The 18,693-nt window shown below is 37.4% G+C and overlaps 2 protein-coding genes across 3 annotated transcripts in view; one reads left to right on the top strand and one right to left on the bottom strand.

Annotated features, from left to right (window-relative positions):
- The first annotated feature begins 5,043 nt into the window (after positions 1-5,043).
- Positions 5,044-12,012, top strand: snrpd1.L (small nuclear ribonucleoprotein D1 polypeptide L homeolog). The gene is made up of 4 exons (XM_041566145.1): positions 5,044-5,399; positions 5,606-5,682; positions 9,609-9,800; positions 11,369-12,012. Exons 1-4 carry the CDS (start codon positions 5,386-5,388, stop codon positions 11,443-11,445), a joined length of 360 nt encoding a protein of 119 aa, XP_041422079.1. The 5' UTR covers positions 5,044-5,385; the 3' UTR covers positions 11,446-12,012.
- A 4,080-nt stretch (positions 12,013-16,092) lies between these two features.
- slc6a20.L (solute carrier family 6 (proline IMINO transporter), member 20 L homeolog) overlaps positions 16,093-18,693 on the bottom strand; it is a 49,304-nt gene continuing 46,703 nt past the window's right edge. For both annotated transcript variants that reach the window (XM_018267608.2, XM_018267609.2), the window contains exon 11: positions 16,093-16,476. In XM_018267608.2, coding sequence (XP_018123097.1) covers positions 16,321-16,476 — 156 coding nt within the window. In that variant the 3' untranslated portion in view covers positions 16,093-16,320. The remainder of the gene's footprint in view (positions 16,477-18,693) is intronic.

Raw genomic sequence — 18,693 nt, 5'->3', positions numbered from 1 at the left:
AAACTATACCCCACAAACAATGTAGGTCTCTATAAAAAGATATTACATAAAACAGCTCATGTGTAAAACCCCGCTTCATGTAAATAAACCATTTTCATAATAATATAATATACTATACTATACTTAGTATTATGTGCCATTGGCTTATCATAAATAGAAAATTGCCATTTTAAAAAATAAGGGCCGTCTCCTGGGATCGTAGGATTCACGGTGCACGTGAGTTCTGTCTTTTGTTTCCACACTTCTTCCTGTTACAGGTAGAGTTGTAGTATTTCTGGTCAGGTGATCTCTGAGGGAGCACACAGGCCATCACAAAATGGTGGTTCAAGGAAAGGGCAATATTTACTTAAATATATATACCAGTTTGGTAAGATTCTTTAATATGCCACTTAATTTGATATAAATTATCTGTTGCTTAAAGGACCAGTAACATCAAAAAAAATTTTTAAAAAATTCGTTACAATACAATGAAAAAAAACACCAGGACAAGTTAAACTTTTAAATTGCAAATCCTTTATTAAGGAATAACTTACTGAAACTCGACTTCCTGTCCCCTACAGAAAAGGCGACACGGCGACCATCCATACTGTGATGCTCGATTTTTCCTCCCTGGCTATTGTAGTGACAGCGTGTGAAGGAGGCTGAAGCTGTAGGAGCGTTGGCTGGCGGAGCAGGGTTTGTTCTTCTCCCCAGTCCATGTCTCCTGCACTCAGCCCTCGTGGTTCAACATAGAGTTCGGACAGCAGCAGCATGTCGAGTATCCCGCCCAACAGGTCCGTCAATCTGGAGATTGCAGAGTCTCTCCACCCGCACCAGCACCACAGCCACGGCTTCAGCGTGAATATGCCTCTTCCTGCAGTGTAGTTTTCCTGTGAAGCACATGTGCTGCTGCGCACCAGTGACCCGTCTAGTCTTACACAGGAGCCGGATACTCGGGAAGATGCACAAAAGTGTACTTGAACAACTATACACCGTTTAAATAATAATAATAATCGCCCCCCGTCAACCACAGATACACAGCCGTTATTTAGAGCTCCCCCGCCACTCGGCGCTTCTGTCAGCACTATGTAAGCGCTCCTTACAGGTACCTGGTGACCATGGCGCCTCATTAATAGTATTTTCCCTTAGGGCGCGGGCCCTTCTGGGGCAGAAACGGGGGTGATACGGTATCGGTGGTTGACGGGGGGGCGAGTGTTATTATATCACCAATGTATAGTTGTTCAAGTACTTTGGTGCATCTTCCCGAGTATCCGGCTCCTGTGTAAGACTAGACGGGTCACTGGTGCACAGCAGCGCATGTGCTTCACAGGAAAACTACACTGCAGGAAGAGGCATATTCACGCTGAAGCCGTGGCTGTGGTGCTGGTGCGGGTGGTGAGACTCTGCAATCTCCAGATTGACGGACCTGTTGGACGGGATACTGTGGGGGCTGCCGCTCGACATGCTGCTGCTGTCTGAACTCTATGTTGAACCACGAGGGCTGAGTGCAGGAGACATGGACTGGGGAGAAGAACAAACCCTGCTCCGCCAGCCAACGCTCCTACAGCTTCAGCCTCTTTCACACGCTGTCACTACAATAGCCAGGGAGGAGAAATCGAGCATCACAGTATGGATGGTCGCCGTGTCGCCTTTTCTGTAAGGGACAGGAAGTAGAGTTTCAGTAAGTTATTCCTTAATAAAGGATTTGCAATTTAAAAGTTTAACTTGTCTTGGTGTTTTTTTTTCATTGTATTCTAACGAATTTTTAAAAAAAATATTTTTGATGTTACTGGTCCTTTAAGTATTCATTTTGGGGGTTCAGTTTTCCTTTTAGAAACACCCAGCCGTCCTCATCCATTTCACATATTACTAATGAAAATAGAGTAATGCTTGTAGGCTTCTGTTATGCAGAAAGTTCTGTAACATGAACACCATTTTCCCGTTTAAAGAAGCAATTCTTGCATTAACATATTACCTTGCATTAATTAAGCTAACAGAAATCTATACCTATGACAAAATAATATGTCATGGTACTCCACGTCATTAGGATGCTAACGATCCAATCCTGGATTTTGTAGCCCATTTCCTCTTTAAACTACATTGTAACACAAAATAGGATCTCAAATATGACTGGATTGTTATCAGCCTTGTGACATAGGCTTAAATACATCTGCTAAAGCCTATGTCCTTTCACAAAATTAAATATATGCTTATTTGCCTGACTGCTAGTTGATCTACATCTAAATGGAGGTTTATGCCTTAAAAGATTGGTGTTGGTCTGAGCAGTCTCTTTCACTCAGCCGGGGGGGGGGGGTTAAGCCTGTGGAACCAATGCTGTGGCTAAAGCTAATGGTGGGGTGGGGAACTAAGCCCTCTGATTGAAACCAATGCCTAGGTCAGGAGACACAAAGGAGAACTAAACCCTAAAAATGAATATGGATAAAAATGCCATGTTTTATATAATGAAGTTATTGCACCAGCCTAAAGTTTCAGCTTGAAAATAGCAGCAATGATCCAGGCATTCAAACATGTCACAGGGGGGGTCACCATCATGCTCAATGGGCTCTGAGCAGCTGTTGAGAAGCTAGGGGTCGTCACAAATTATCAAGCAGAAAAATAAGCTGACATTACAGGGATGATTATTAAATTATGATGCTAGTTACACTGGTTTCTGTGCTGCCATGTAGTAATTATCTGTATTAATTACTAATTAGCCTTATATTGTGACATTTATATTATATGTGTACTGTATATTTTGAGTGGGTCCCTAAGCTCAGTAAGTGACAGCAGCACAGATCATGTGCAGTGAATCAGCAGAAAAGAAGATGGGGAGTTACTGGGACATCTTTGGAGACACAGATCTTTACTGCTAAAGGACTGTGGTTGCCTTGGGCTGGTACAGAAGCCCAAAACATAACGTACAACATTTCTAACCTACTTCTTTAGTTAAGCTTTAGTTCTCCTTTAAAATAAATGCTACCATGCAGGGAGATGCCAATACTATGACAGAAGATAAATTGTTACCTTGATGTGGTATGGTGGCTTACCAATTTTATGATCATAACTTTGTAACTAAAAATTCCTGCTTTTGTAAATACATGCACTTGCATATATACTAAATTACTTATAAAACAGGAGTCATGGGAATGTGCATTGATCCCATGAATACTGGGAAGGTCAAAGCTGAAAACCTAACATGCCTAGGTGGAATAATTAACCCTGGTGATAAAGTGGATACTGACATATTTGTCAGCTATGGATAAATTCCTCAGCAGTTATGTAAAGTAAAGTCAAAGTTGGTACAACTTTCTTAGCATTCTAATGTTAAGGCATTCATTGATCACATTGGAATTTGGAATTAAATTGGGTAAAAAAAGCAGGATTTCTGTTAATTGCAATTTCAAGAGAGTATAATTGTACTTTTTCCTATAGATCAAATTTCTTGATATTACCTAAATTTTTGCCCGCACTTTGTTGATGACAATATGTAAAGTGTCCACATCAGAACACTATAGATGGACTACAGTTAACTTCAGTAAAAAATAACTTGCAGCAGAACAAATGAATATCCTTCATCAATGTGAAACTGTCTGCTGTATTTGCTAGTGTAAACCTTAGACCCATTTGGAGTACCCTTTTCTGTATATCGCTCAAAACTCAAGATCATTTTCTGCAAGCTGTTACATTTTCCTGGGTGAATTGTGTGGTCGATAATTTTAAGACCTTACCAGGACTGCCACTTTGGGTATGGAGGGCCCGGAACCCTAAAGCTATCGCTTCATCACCATGTGCCAAAAGCTCCAGGGCTCCCCTGTCTCAATATGCACAGTACATGACCACCTTCAGCTGTGTGTAACGACAAAAGAGTGAAATGTGCAAAACAAAATATATTAACATGTCTAAAATTATGTATGTATGTATGTAATAGTGCCTTTAGCAGGCGAGTAAGCAGATCACAGGACCAGGAGTGGCGGTGGACTCTTGAAGGCAGCAGGTGAGATTCCAACGCAAAGTACACAATATACAGTAAAGGAGTGAACACTGGCCGGGTCTATGTAATGCAGGCAACAGGAGGCATCTCCTGTGTTATCAGAGCACTCCTGCTGTTCCCATTCTACTCCTAAGATGATTGGGTTCTAAGATTCAGACCTCAGCACTCGTCTATGGGGTTCCAACAATGAAGGATGCTGATTTAAAGCTATCGAAACCCAGAAGTGCCATATATTACATGATCTTAAATTAAAGGGATGCTGTAAAGTTTAATAGTGAAAAAAATTAGAGGTGGATAAATTATTCATGCTGTTTCACGTGTTTTGACAGGAGAAACTTTTCCATGGTAATAGGGACTATTTCTAGCAAACAATAGAATTATCTTGCTTTGAGGCAGGGATTTTAGTTATATAATCATTATGATATTTTCTGGAAAAAATACCAGCTTTTAAATATTTACGTCTTTCTTACCTATTAGTAACATGTAGCATACTGTTTACCAGTCGGGTAGCAATCTTTCTGCCCGGGATGAAGGGTACTGACTGATTTCCCTTTATTTAAAATGGAAGAGTACTAGACAACATAACTCAGCTGTTTCACGTGTTTTGACAGGAGAAACTTTTCCATGGTAATAGGGACTATTTCTAGCAAACAATAGAATTATCTTGCTTTGAGGCAGGGATTTTAGTTATATAATCATTATGATATTTTCTGGAAAAAATACCAGCTTTTAAATATTTACGTCTTTCTTACCTATTAGTAACATGTAGCATACTGTTTACCAGTCGGGTAGCAATCTTTCTGCCCGGGATGAAGGGTACTGACTGATTTCCCTTTATTTAAAATGGAAGAGTACTAGACAACATAACTCAGCTGTATCTAATGCCAAGCTGTCTGTCGCTCCAGCCCCGCCCCCATTGTGTTATATCGTCTGAGGGCCGCATCAATCATGCATTAAACATACTCTGCACAAATAGTATTCAAGTTAAATGCACCAGTTGACTTTAACTCCACTGTCTGCTTTGTGACTATAATAAATATCTTGCTCAGCAGCTCAGAAGAGAACTAGACGGAAGCATGTAAGGCTTCGCAGGCACACACCATTAGCCCGCCTGGAAAGAAACTTTGATCATTCTACCTAAGCACGTATATGAACCTCACAATTGTATTTTATTTTTTCGCCATGCAGACCTGCTAGCTTATTATTATTGCAACCATTAAAAGTGGAACAAAAACTTCCGCCATCCACTCTAGTTTCCGCTTCCGGGTCCTGACGCGGGCGCTCATTTCCGCCGGATCATTGATTTGATTCAATGAGATTGTAGAGGGAGATATAGTCATTTTTGTGTCTTGTTTTCCCAGTCCCACTACTCTTTTCTGCCCTAAAAGTTGGATCCGCGTTCGCGATAAGAAGTCATGAAGTTAGTAAGGTAAGCGTTTCGATTGTTATGGGTTCCTGCACAGAGGATGGTTATGGATTGAGGCTTGCGTTTCAGAGCTTTTGTGGGAGAAGTCGATTACGGCGGGAAGTGAAGATTCGATTGTATAATAATTCTGCGTTGTAATATAAACTGCGGAATTAAGGTTAATCACGAGCGATTTGCTGTAAACGTCTTTGTTTTTTTTTTGTACACAGGTTTTTGATGAAATTAAGTCATGAAACTGTGACAGTGGAACTGAAGAATGGCACGCAAGTGCACGGCACAATCACAGGTACGCACACGGGTTATGTGGCAGCGCGTTCACAAAGCTATTTATGTTGCACCTAACCACTGTCATCAATGTTACTGTGTATCAGCTCAAATAATAAACCTCGTGCTTTATATATTATCAATATGTCTATACTCTTGGAGCATGGTACTCAAACTACTGCACTGCCCTTCTGGGGGAAAGAGGGCAGGTTGAGAGCCAAGATACATCTGGAAAACCGTACACTGAATGGTAGTTAAACTGAGATTTGAAGTGAACTTTTTCCTGTCATGGAACCATGGCTGAGTTACTAAAATAGGTATTCTCTTACATTTGTACCCTTATAAGTTAGACCCAGAAAATTTTGATTCTTAAAGGAACCGTTTTCACAACTGAAACTGGGTAAACCGGCTGTGCAAAATAAAAAAGAAATCACTACAGTTAGCCAAAAATGTAATCTGTATAAAGGCTGGCGGGAATAGATATCTAACATAATAGAACCCAACTTCCTGCTTTTTAGCTAACCTCTTAAGGTGGCCATAAACGAATAGATCCGCTTGTTTGGCGACATCGCCAAATGACGGGCATGGCTATATCAGGGGTAATCTGAACGTTTGGCCCTGTGGCTGAACGATCAGATTATGATGAGAGCACAATGGGCTCCGGTGGGACAAAATCAAACCTGTCCGATCTACCAAATGACCAATCTCCACTGGACCAAAAATGTTGGGACTCTCCACATACGGTCCGAAAATCGCACGAATCCTCAATTCGTATGATAGGATCTTTGCATCTATGGCCACCTTTAGTCACTGACTTGAAGGGGGCCTACATGGGACATATTTGTTCAGTTAGTCTCATTGGAACAAAAAAATTCTGTTTTCCTCCTTAAAGTACCAGTAACACTTTATGTAAAAAATTAATTTCACCGCCCTCAAATAACACCTCTTATTTTGGACAAAGTTAATTATTTTTGTTTTATATATAAATAACTAGATAAAATCCCTCTTTCTGGTGTGTGCTGCATTTAAAAGGTGATGGCGGAGACATACATTCTCTTATGTGTACACTCTTTAAAACTGAAAGTTAGTGGCTTCTGCTTAACTAAGGTCTTGACACATCTTATTCTCTATTTGTATCTGGGAGATGGTGTGTGGCAGCACTATCCTTAGCCTGTTTTATTTCTAAAAGGGTTAGATAGAAGAAAAGAGCATTTGGTCTGCGCATACTGTCTGGGTTGCAGCACACAACCAGAAGTGGGGTTTTAGCTTGGCATTTATGTATAAAGCAATAAAAATAATTAACTTTCTCAAAGATAGATTTGTTATTTAAGGGGGTTGGAATTAATTTTTTACATAAAAAATGTAGTTACTGTTCCTTTAAATAGATTTTGGTACCCATGTCACTGGACCTTTGGAATCTTATATCACAACATGGTAGCCTGATTTGATTACAAATAGTACAGTATATAAACCAATGTGCACACAAACAAGACTGACTTATTGGTATGGTTTTATTTACATAGCTATTATTAATATAAAAAAGAAATTACATAGAGCCAAACACACGTATACATACTACAAGTGGTATTTTATTGATGTTTGACTTGGCGTAATTCGTTTTTGATAATATTCATAACCATTTTGTCTTACTTGTTGCTGTTGGGCAATAATGGATTTTGTTTGTCAGTTTTAATATCTAAATGTCCCATATATGCTCATGATTTCATAACCGGCACTTTATTTGCTGGTTATTGGCAGGAGAAGCCATTTACAAGCATATGTTAAATAATGTGTGCTAGTAAATGTCTAACACGTCTTTCCCTTACACATCGGTTTCGCAAGTATGCGCATTAGAATCTATGGGTCGTGCTAAGCAGCTATTGGTAGAAAGTGCTGTATGTCAGGGGAGAACTTCTAGAAAACAGGAAGCTTCCTCACATCTATTTTGTACCTGGGGATAATTGGTTGTGTATCAGTAAGATAATTGGATCAGGTGTAGGTAAATGGCCCTCTTTTTGTCCTTTCAATGTTAGGTTCTTCCAACAGAGTATGGGAGCCGCCACTTCTCCTTGTCTTCATAAATTAAATCACAACTCTGGAGAACCAGTATCATCAGTCAAGTGATATTTTTATTTGGTGCTACCAAATAAAAATATCACTTGACTGATGATACTGGTTCTCCAGAGTTGTGATTTAATTTATGTATCAGTAAGCCCTGTTCTTTTAGCTTGTCTGAGCCTGATGGGATGCAGAGAGAAGTGATTGGTACTGGCTGATGGCTTTCGTGTGGAAGTCAGTGAAGTCTTGCTGCCTGGAATATGGGGTTTTGCTTGTCATATCTACATGTCACATTGAAAATACATTTCCAGAACTATTAAGATAAAGATTCCTAATATTTTTTCATGGGTGGTGTCACATCTACTGGCTTAACTTCATGTAACCAAATCTTCTTCTTCGGATCATTGACCACAGAATGCATACTCTTTTTATATCTATGGGTTATTTTCAAATTTCACATGTCCAGGGCTGTGGAGTCTGTACATAAATAAATCCTCTTTGAAGTACTCTGAACTACTCGGCTATACTCCATAGAAAAGGGCAAAACATGTTTGCTTGTTAAGGCACTGAGCTTAACTTTTAAATAAGTACGTTATAGCATTTCTGGTACTCGGCAACATTTGACTTGTTTTTGGTTTTCAATAGTTATTGAACATTTTTTTTATTCCACCTTTCAAATGTGGTATTGACCCAGGCAGCCAAAAAACTATTGCTCTGTGAGGGTACAATTTAATTATTGGGAATTGCGTTCTCTTTCTATTTTTGACCTTCTTTTATTCATATCCAGGATCTTATTCAAACCACTGCCTGGTTAAGTTTGGACTCCAGAACCCAGATAGCTGCTGACATTTCAAACTGAAAAGTTGCTTAACAAATTGCTGTATAATTTATTAAATACATTAAATAAAGGCCAATTGCAAATTGTTTTCAGAATATCTAAATCACACTAAAGCTTAGTTAAAAGGTAAATCCCCCTTTAATTCTGCCAACTGTTAGCCCCAAAATGGCACACTTACCGATCTACTTATCAGATTTTGCTACTTCTTGGTATCATAAAATTAATCAGCAAGACGGTATGGCAAAGGACAAACATGTGCCTAGGGTCGTCCATTCACCCCAACTACAGAGCAGTGTGTTGTTTCAAAGTAGAAACTATATACGTAGGGAACTTGGTTATGCTGTCTTGATTGGTTCAACAGACAATGCTGGGTACAAGCCTGACAAACAACATTACAGCTTTCCATATCACTGGAGAACTTCTTAACAGCACAAATATTGTTGCAAAATTATATTTTTTATTAGCAGTATCAACTTCAAATTTCACAGCAGTGCTGGATAAACCATAGTGATGTGTGAGCCGGCTGCAGCATCAAATCTTTGGACCGTGGGAGGGTTCGGGTTGCGCAGTTCCTTCCGCTCTGCTCGCCGTCGACCTTAATACTGCCGGCCTGCCCCTTTTGTGACATCACTGCAGGGCGGGCACAGGTCTTTAAACAGAGTAGGCAGGTTGGGTGCAGGTTCTAAAAATCTGGACCCGCACATCACTAGTACATCAGCTAATATAAATGTATCAAATGATCACAAGTTAGTGCTATGGCTTACTGAGCAGTAACTGGGAAACTATACATTCATTGTTAAAACTTAAATGTGAAGTGATGAAAATATTTTTGTATACTATCTACTTAGGTGAGCAATCAATTTTAAGGCTCTCCTTCGCGAGAAGCGAATGCCATTTCCTTTAGTACTCTAGAAGTAAATAAAGCCTATATCGTTCCTGTGTTTTAGGTTTTTTTTTTCTCAGGTGGCAAATTTTTATTTGTCTTTGTTCCGTCATATTTGTTGTACACAGTGACACCTTGATTTTTAATTGTTTGTTTCTGTTTCATTTAGGGGTAGATGTGAGCATGAACACACATCTAAAAGCCGTTAAAATGACCGTGAAGAACAGAGAACCTGTTCAGCTGGAGACCTTGAGTATTCGAGGGAATAATATACGCTACTTCATTCTTCCAGACAGTTTGCCCCTTGACACTTTACTTGTTGACGTGGAGCCAAAAGTAAAGTCAAAGAAAAGGGAGGCTGGTAAGTATATTTTTCCTGTTTATTTTTTGTTCCATTGAATAAAAAAGTGTCGTTATTGGAATGCCAAAACAGATCAATGTTATAAAACATTACATTATTTTTTGATTGATAAAAGATGCATCTATGCAACTCGCAGGCAGGTTTAATTTAGAACAAAAGCTTGACCTTGATTTTAAACCTAAATTACTATATTACATTGCATAATACATTTCCCTAATTTGACATTTTTTTCTGGTCCCCTGAAAAAAAACGTAAAATGGGGGTTCAACTGTATATGCTACTAAACCATATATGCCACAAATATGCTACTAAGTCATCTTCCAAGGCCTTTACATCATGTAAAGAGATTTAACCATGAGAACACGGATTCCCCAGTATTACCCGTAAGTGAGGTAGCTTTTATAAGCTGAACTTTGCCACAGCAAGTTGTTTTTACAACAGTGTATAAGCCACCTTGACTTGCAGTGAGATGATGGAAAAAATAAGTGATTATGCTGAATCATTTTCTACACCTGTCATCATATTCATCAGTACTATTCTCAAGCAACGCAGATAAAACAAACATATTCTAAAAAGCTTTTTTTTTTTTAATAACATCTATTAATAAAAGGAATGCTAAATAGGGCTTTGCATTTCCTTTAGCAGCTTCCCTTTCTGCTAGGAGGTGACAAAGGAAATGGGGAATATCATTCTTTATACCGGTGGCTACACTTGTTCCCACAAACATAATAATAAGTGGTAGGGCTTGTGCCTATAGGCATTAAATCGTGAAGACTATCTCCTAGAGGGAAGGCTGCAAGTAAGAATAATAATAGACTAGGGAATGGTCCAAATTCAATTTGAATTTGAAAAAAGTTCCAATATCGAAATTTATCATGTATTGGCTCTTTAAAAATTCGACTTTGATCGTTCGCCATCTAAAACCTGCCAAATAGCTGTTTTAGCCAATGTGGGACCTGCTAGAACCAATTTGGAGTCAAATGGTGGACTTTGAAAAATCAAACGTGTGGTTTTTTTTTTGGTTTTTTTTTGTGGAAAACTTTGAATCAAATTTGATCACATGCGCTGTTACTTTTGATTCGTACCATTCAAATTAGAATGAAAACTGACCTATTCGTTAAAACTATTCGTTAAAAAAAAAAAAAGATTTTTTGATAAATTTCAATTGGTCTTTTTTAATTAGAATTTTGAAGATATGGGAGTTAAAAAAAAAAAAAACTTAATTCAGCAAGCAGCAATATGGACAGACTATCCTTTTCCCAAGCTGTGGAATTCACTCTCCAAAGTGATTGGATTGGTACATTCATTAGATACAAAGATTTGTTTCCCTTTGTAATAGTGCGGCTAGAGCGTGGAAGTGATTGGTCTCTGCTTTGTACTCTTTCATAACACCTACTCCCATCTTTGATATGGTTGCAAGTGTCTTACAAAACAATGTAATTCCTCTATAATACATATCTGAATATGAATGTATATTGGAAACTTTTGTTACTTGTGACATTTGTTTTTTGAAGGAATTTGTTATTGTTTTTTTACTTAAACGGATCCTGTCATAATTTTTCTTTTAGTTGCTGGAAGAGGAAGAGGGAGAGGCCGTGGTCGAGGCAGAGGCCGAGGAAGAGGTCGAGGAGGCCCAAGGAGATAACCAATAAATGTGAAAATGTCACCATTTGAAGATGTTTTTGTACAGTTTTTTTTTCCATACCCAAATGCACACAAATACTTGATGTTACTTGTACACTGTACTAGTTAAGTACTCATTGCAGCTTATTTACTAATGCAGGGTGATGTGTGTTGGTGCAGTAGCCATACAGAATTAGTTTTGATCTACTGGAGGTAGAAAAAAAAATGCAATTAGTTGCTATGTGTTATTGCACAGGTGCCACTTTGCCCAGTGTTAGTAAAATATCCCAATTGTGTGCATTGCATCCCTGCAGCAGAGTTATAGAAGTCCTTTTGATGTGATTTTCTTCTCTGCTTGTTCACCCCAGTTATAGCTTGTTTGTGTTTTCCTTGCACTGGGCAAACACAAGTATTTTTCAGTTTGCTATTTAAATTCACGCGGCAAATAAATTTTGGGGGCTGCAACTGTAATTCGGTAATTGGTATAAAACATTGGCATAGTTTTTGTTTTTTGTAATTGAGGCATTTTTTCTTTGTTTTTAATGCATTTAAGTTGCATTTGAAAGCCTAATAAAGCAGGTTTTTCATACATCTTGTTTCTTTGCGGTGTCTGTGTAACAACTATTACTACATGACCATAAACCAGTTTTGTATCTTGGATCACCAGTTATACAAATACGACCTCCAACATGCTAGAGTTTTTTATTTGTATGTTAAATACTACTTAGGGGTATATTTATCAAAGCGTGAAGTTAAAGATCACCACAGTCCTCTAGAGTGAAATGTTGTCTATTAATTTCTATGGCATTTTTAAAGGTATATTCATCAAAGGGTGAAAGTTCACCATTTGATAAATACTCCTTTAAAAATCCCATAGAAATGAATGGAGAGAGGCAGTATTTCACACAAGCTGACTGTTAACCCGCAAACTCAAATTCAATTTTAACTATTCCCTAGTCGAATTTCACTAAAACCTGAAAACTTGAATTTTCACTTCGACCCTTGATAAATCTGCCCCTTATTTTCAGTTATTTCCGATACTTCACCAGTAATTAATACTTTTTTTCCATAAGCGAAAGAAAAAAAGAACCCCAATTGCCTCCCACTCGTACCGCAGTTCCTCAGATATTACACTACTTATAAAGTATTTTGTGATTGCGTGAGGGCAATCACCGAACGTTAAAAAATACTAATGTGCTTGGTTTGCACAATTTACAATTATATTAAAGTGCCAGTGCTATAAGAATTAATTCAGTTAAATGTACTTAGACTTAAAGGTTGATAGATACTCAATACAATTAATACTTTACACAAATAAATAATTAACCTTTTAATCCGGTGTATTATCCAATACCTTATATTTTCACCCACAATCAATCCAACCAGGAATTAATGAGAATAAAAATACTAAAGTGCTTTAAGTGCTAATAGGTTTATTGTAAGGTCGCAATTACTAAAATTTCATAATTGCTTACAAATTAATTAGTTGTAAAGTGCTAAAAAGTGCCAAGTAATTAATGATCAATAATAAATAGTGTAGCTGATATAAAGAGGACCGCAGTTAATGGGATAAATAATTTAAAAACACACAAATTGCTCAGGTTAAAAGGTTTCAAGTAGGAAATAGAAAATTGGAGAGGGTGGAGCTGTCCCAAAAGCTGCTACCTAAATTGTTTTCTATCCCTGGGACACCACAAAGATAAGGAGGCAGAATACCCGGGACTTGTGGTCTTGTGTTATTAACTAAATCCTGTTCTGTAAGAGAGCTAAATAAGCCTAAAAAAACCACGAATCCACGGGCTCTTGTGAGCTTTAGCAACAGAGAAAGGAGATACCCGAGCACTAATTAGAAATAGATTTCTTTTCCCACCCCTTCTATTCCGTTTCCCAAAGACTGAAATTATTCTAAAAGTTATAAGTTAAAAGGATTCCAAATGCCGACGCGCGTTTCGCAGTGATACGCCTTGATAAAGCTATCACTGCGAAACGCGCGTCGGCGTTTGGAATCCTTTTAACTTATAACTTTTAGAATAATTTCAGTCTTTGGGAAACGGAATAGAAGGGGTGGGAAAAGAAATCTATTTCTAATTAGTGCTCGGGTATCTCCTTTCTCTGTTGCTAAAGCTCACAAGAGCCCGTGGATTCGTGGTTTTTTTAGGCTTATTTAGCTCTCTTACAGAACAGGATTTAGTTAATAACACAAGACCACAAGTCCCGGGTATTCTGCCTCCTTATCTTTGTGGTGTCCCAGGGATAGAAAACAATTTAGGTAGCAGCTTTTGGGACAGCTCCACCCTCTCCAATTTTCTATTTCCTACTTGAAACCTTTTAACCTGAGCAATTTGTGTGTTTTTAAATTATTTATCCCATTAACTGCGGTCCTCTTTATATCAACTACACTATTTATTATTGATCATTAATTACTTGGCACTTTTTAGCACTTTACAACTAATTAATTTGTAAGCAATTATGAAATTTTAGTAATTGCGACCTTACAATAAACCTATTAGCACTTAAAGCACTTTAGTATTTTTATTCTCATTAATTCCTGGTTGGATTGATTGTGGGTGAAAATATAAGGTATTGGATAATACACTGGATTAAAAGGTTAATTATTTATTTGTGTAAAGTATTAATTGTATTGAGTATCTATCAACCTTTAAGTCTAAGTACATTTAACTGAATTAATTCTTATAGCACTGGCACTTTAATATAATTGTAAATTGTGCAAACCAAGCACATTAGTATTTTTTAACGTTCGGTGATTGCCCTCACGCAATCACAAAATACTTTATAAGTAGTGTAATATCTGAGGAACTGCGGTACGAGTGGGAGGCAATTGGGGTTCTTTTTTTCTTTCGCTTATAGAATTAATTTAAATCTCTGACTTAGGTCAGACCTCTGCCGTGGGTTAAATACACTTTTGAAAGGATCACCTTGTTTTTGTATCTAATACTTTTTTTCCACCAATTATTTTCGTTTTGTTGCTGTTTTTCTGATATTGAAGTTCATTTTTCTCCTCAAGTCTTTCTAAAGCAGCTCTCGGAGAGAGTTACAGTCTCTGTAAATTGTTCTAAATTGATACATTTGTATCTTTGCCCCTGCTGAGTGGAATCCCAGAGTTTCATTCTAGGCAGCTGTTATAATGATACAATAGTTGCTAAGATGCTGCTGGGAAATGTATCTAGTAATGTAGCAAATTGTAACGGTTCAGCATCTGCACCTGGATTACTGAGCTGCCAGACTGAGACACCAGATACAGGAACTTTAAACTTCAATTTTAGAAAAGTGATAAAAAAATGTAAAGCAAATGAGTCTTTATTTCTGGTGAAAAAAATTAAAAACTGAACTTAAAAAGGTGTTGGCTGATTCCACAAAGGTAATGGATGGTCTCTTACACATGCAAGAACATGACTTTGGTGGAGTAGTTGTTCAGCAGCAACATGGTCCTGTATTGATATGTTCGCTCACTTTTACCAATTGGGCATTTTGGAAACTTAAGATACCAAACTTGGAAAGATGTTACTGCAGGTGGTGGTGCCTTAAATTCTTCTTCCATCCTGAAGTGAGGCAGCTTTTCTTCTAATGCTATTTATGAAGCCCTGATACATATTCAGTTGAGCTTTCTAAAGATTCTATATCATTCACATTAGTCCCTGCCCCAGTGGAGCTTTTGGTGATGAAATAAGTTTACTGAACTAAAGTTTCAGTCTCAATAGAGACCTTTAACCTTGATTCATTTCTTTGTTTATCACCAAAGACCATATTTTCTTCCCCCCCCCCCCCAGGAACAAATTAATCTCTGTATGTTTGGGACGAAACCCACATAGATAAGGCCTTTTAAGAACTCGAATTCGACTATTCACCACCTAAAACCTGCCAAATTGCTGTTTAAGTCAATGGGAGAAGTCCAGGGATCAATTTGGAGTTGTTTGCAGCCTTCCTGACATTCAAGTTTTTTTTCAGAGAAAAAACTCATAAAATTCGAAACAAATTCGAGTTTTGGGTCAATTCTATTCACATGACTTTTAGAAATTCGGTTTCATTAATACATTTCGTTTCATCGAGTTTATGGGAGTTTAAAAAAAAAACTCACATGAATTCAAAACCCTTGATAAATGTGCCTCCCAGAGTTCTAATAATGGGATAAATAATCATTGCAGGAAATAACATCAGTCTAGAAAGCAGCAACAGCAGGGAGGACAGCCATGCTAGCAGGCAGTGTAATGACACACCAAAATCCAAGCAGGCATCATGTAGGGGTGTAACATTGTAGCAGTCCGTACATAGTGAGTACTACTATCCTAGCTGACAGCTCACATGAAGTAACATTATGTTAGGAGACAGCTAGCACTTTGCAATCATTTACTTTATCACTCATTAAAAGGCTATGGTGCCAATTGTATAATTTAAAACATATTCAAACCATCACATCTCGTAGTATTTGATCTTTATCAAATGCTTATTTCTAGGTTATTGTTTTAAATAGCATATAATCAATCGTATATATTCTCATTTAGTTGTTTAACTTCATTGCACTTTATTGTTGTGCATTATTTTCTTATCTCGTGACTACATAAACAATACCACAATATAGATATTCATATATGTCAAGGCACTAGTTCAGAGTCCACATGCTTATATTATCCCGATTGCTGTGTACAGTATATTTCATAAATCCTGATATCCTTTATTAATGTTTTAGAGACAGCAGTCATAATAATAGATTTGAAGAGACACTGAGAATGCTGCTATAATTTGTATAATTGTGTGTTTGTACACACTATGAAAAATAATAAAGTGCAGGATTAGTACAACATTAGCTGCTTGTTATGGCATTACAATGTTTACATCAAGCAAGATTACGCTTAAAATAAATCCAGAAAAATAAATTGCTTTATGTTTGTATGGTATTACAGTTTTCTTTTCTTTTAATCCTGCTAGTGACAATGTTCACTATTGCTACTACTGTAATGCAACAAAAAGGTGCAACAACAAGAAGTCCGATTACAACCAAGGCATATGTTGGATAATCTTTGGTAACCAGCTGCCCCTATAATGAAAAATATAAAGAAATGAATGTTACCTCATGGCTTATATAACTGGCATTCTTAGACACATCATCATATGAATATCTTAGTTTAAAGGAAAACTATACCCCCAAAATGAATACTTAAGCAACGGATAGTTTATATCAAATTGAATGACATATTAAAGAATCTTACCAAACTGGAATATATATTTACATAAATATTGCCCTTTTACATCTCTTGCCTTGAGCCACCATTTTGTGATGGTCTCTGTGCTGCCTCAGAGATCACCTGACCAGAAATACTACAACACTAACTGTAACAGGAAGAAGTGAGGAAGCAAAAGGCAGAACTCTGTCTGTTAATTGGCTCATGTGACCTTACATGTGGTTTGTATGTGTGCACAGTGAATCGTACGATCCCAGGGGGCGGCCCTTATTTTTTAAAATGGCAATTTTCTATTTATGATTACCCAATGGCACATACTACTAAAAAAGTATATTATTATTATAATGGTTCATTTACATGAAGCAGGGTTTTACACATGAGCTGTTTTACTCAGTATCTTTTAATAGAGACCTACATTGTTTGGGGGGTATAGTTTTCCTTTAATCTTTACCTGCATATGTGATATACTTAGGGGCCCATTCATTAAGTTCGAGTGAAGGAATAGAAGAAAAAAAACTTAGAATTTCTAAGTGTTTTTTTGGCAACTTCGACTACGACTTTGAATCGAACGATTCAAACTAAAAATCGGTCGACTATTTGACCATTCGATAGTCAAAGTACTGTCTCTTTAAGAAAAAACTTTGACCCCCTAGTTCGCCAACTAAAAGCTACCGAGCTCAATGTTAGCCTATGGGGACCTTCCCCATAGGCTAACATTGAGCTCGGTAGCTTTTAGTTGGCGAACTAGGGGGGAACTAGGGGTTGCCTAACCCCATAGGCTTGCCTAACTTTTTTTGGTCGAAGGATAATCCTTCGATCGTTGGATTAAAATCCTTCGAATCGTTCGATTCGAAGGATTTAATCGTTCGATGGAACGGTTATTCCTTCGATCTAAGTATTTGCGCAAAATCCTTCGACTTCGAAGTCGAAGGATTTTCATTCCCCAGTTGAATATCGAGGGTTAATTAACCCTCGATATTCGACCCTTGATGAATTTGCCCCTTAAACTGTAAAATATTTGGTCATTAAGAGCAAAATATTGGCAAACATGTCGTTAGGCCAATATGGTCACCAATATAACTGATCAGAATCACTGTATAACTGAATCATATAGAGAGACATTTAAAAGAGAAAGCGGCAGTTAAAGGCCTGTAAATTTGACATCTGTGCTGGCAAGTTATTTAAAAGTTTTAAGAGATCACATTCAAGATTATGTTCTTGAGAATGGCACTAGAAGTAGGAATCAGCATGGCTTTATGTCACACAAAAGACTACCTTCTAAACTAAGCTCTATTGGTCATGCTAATACTGTTTACATTAAAGGAAAACTATATCCCTCTAACAATGCAGGTCTCTATAAAAATATATTGCATAAAAAAGCTCATATGTAAAACCCTGTTTCATGTAAATAAACTATTTTCATAATAATATACTTTTTTAGTAGTATGTGCCATTGGGTAATCATAAATACCATTGGGTAATCATAAAAAATAAGGGCCGTCCCCTGGGATCGTATGATTCACGGTACACACATATACCAAACAAACTATACTTGTTAGGTCACATGAGCCAATTAACAGACAGAGCTCTATCTTTTGCTTCCATACTTCTTCCTGTTATAGTTAGCATTGTAGTATTTCTGGTCAGGTGATCTCTGAGGCAGCACACAGACCATCATGGTGGCTCAAGGCAAGATATGTAAAAGGGCAAGATTTACTTAAATATATATTCCAGTTTGGTAACATTCTTTAATATGCAACTTAATTTGATATAAACTGTTGCTCAAGTGTTCATTTTGGGGGTATAGTTTTCGTTTAATAAGAAACTAGCTAAAGGATTGTACACAGAGGGTATAATTTGTACTTAGGGTTCTTAGTGGGGTGTTGTTCTGTATAAAGACCACTTTTATTTAACTTTTTCATTAACAACTTGGGGAGGGTATTGTAAGTAATGTATCAGTATTTGCAGATGACACAAGACTATGCAGCCCAATTAATTCCATCCAGGATGCTTGAAGGACCTGGAAAAACGTATACTTTAGACAACAAAGTAGCAGATAAGATTAAGGGGTT

This window comes from Xenopus laevis, chromosome 6L, assembly GCF_017654675.1.
Source record: "Xenopus laevis strain J_2021 chromosome 6L, Xenopus_laevis_v10.1, whole genome shotgun sequence".
Classification (NCBI taxonomy): Eukaryota; Metazoa; Chordata; class Amphibia; order Anura; family Pipidae; genus Xenopus; species Xenopus laevis.
Note: the sequence above shows the minus strand (reverse complement) of the source record. Positions and strands in the feature narration are given on the sequence as shown.

Excerpts from the sequence above, each read along its gene's own strand:
- snrpd1.L (XM_041566145.1), top strand. Across the intron at positions 5,683-9,608 it reads AGTGCACGGCACAATCACAG|GGGTAGATGTGAGCATGAAC; the intron begins GTACGCACACGG and ends TGTTTCATTTAG. Across the intron at positions 9,801-11,368 it reads GTCAAAGAAAAGGGAGGCTG|TTGCTGGAAGAGGAAGAGGG; the intron begins GTAAGTATATTT and ends TTTTTCTTTTAG.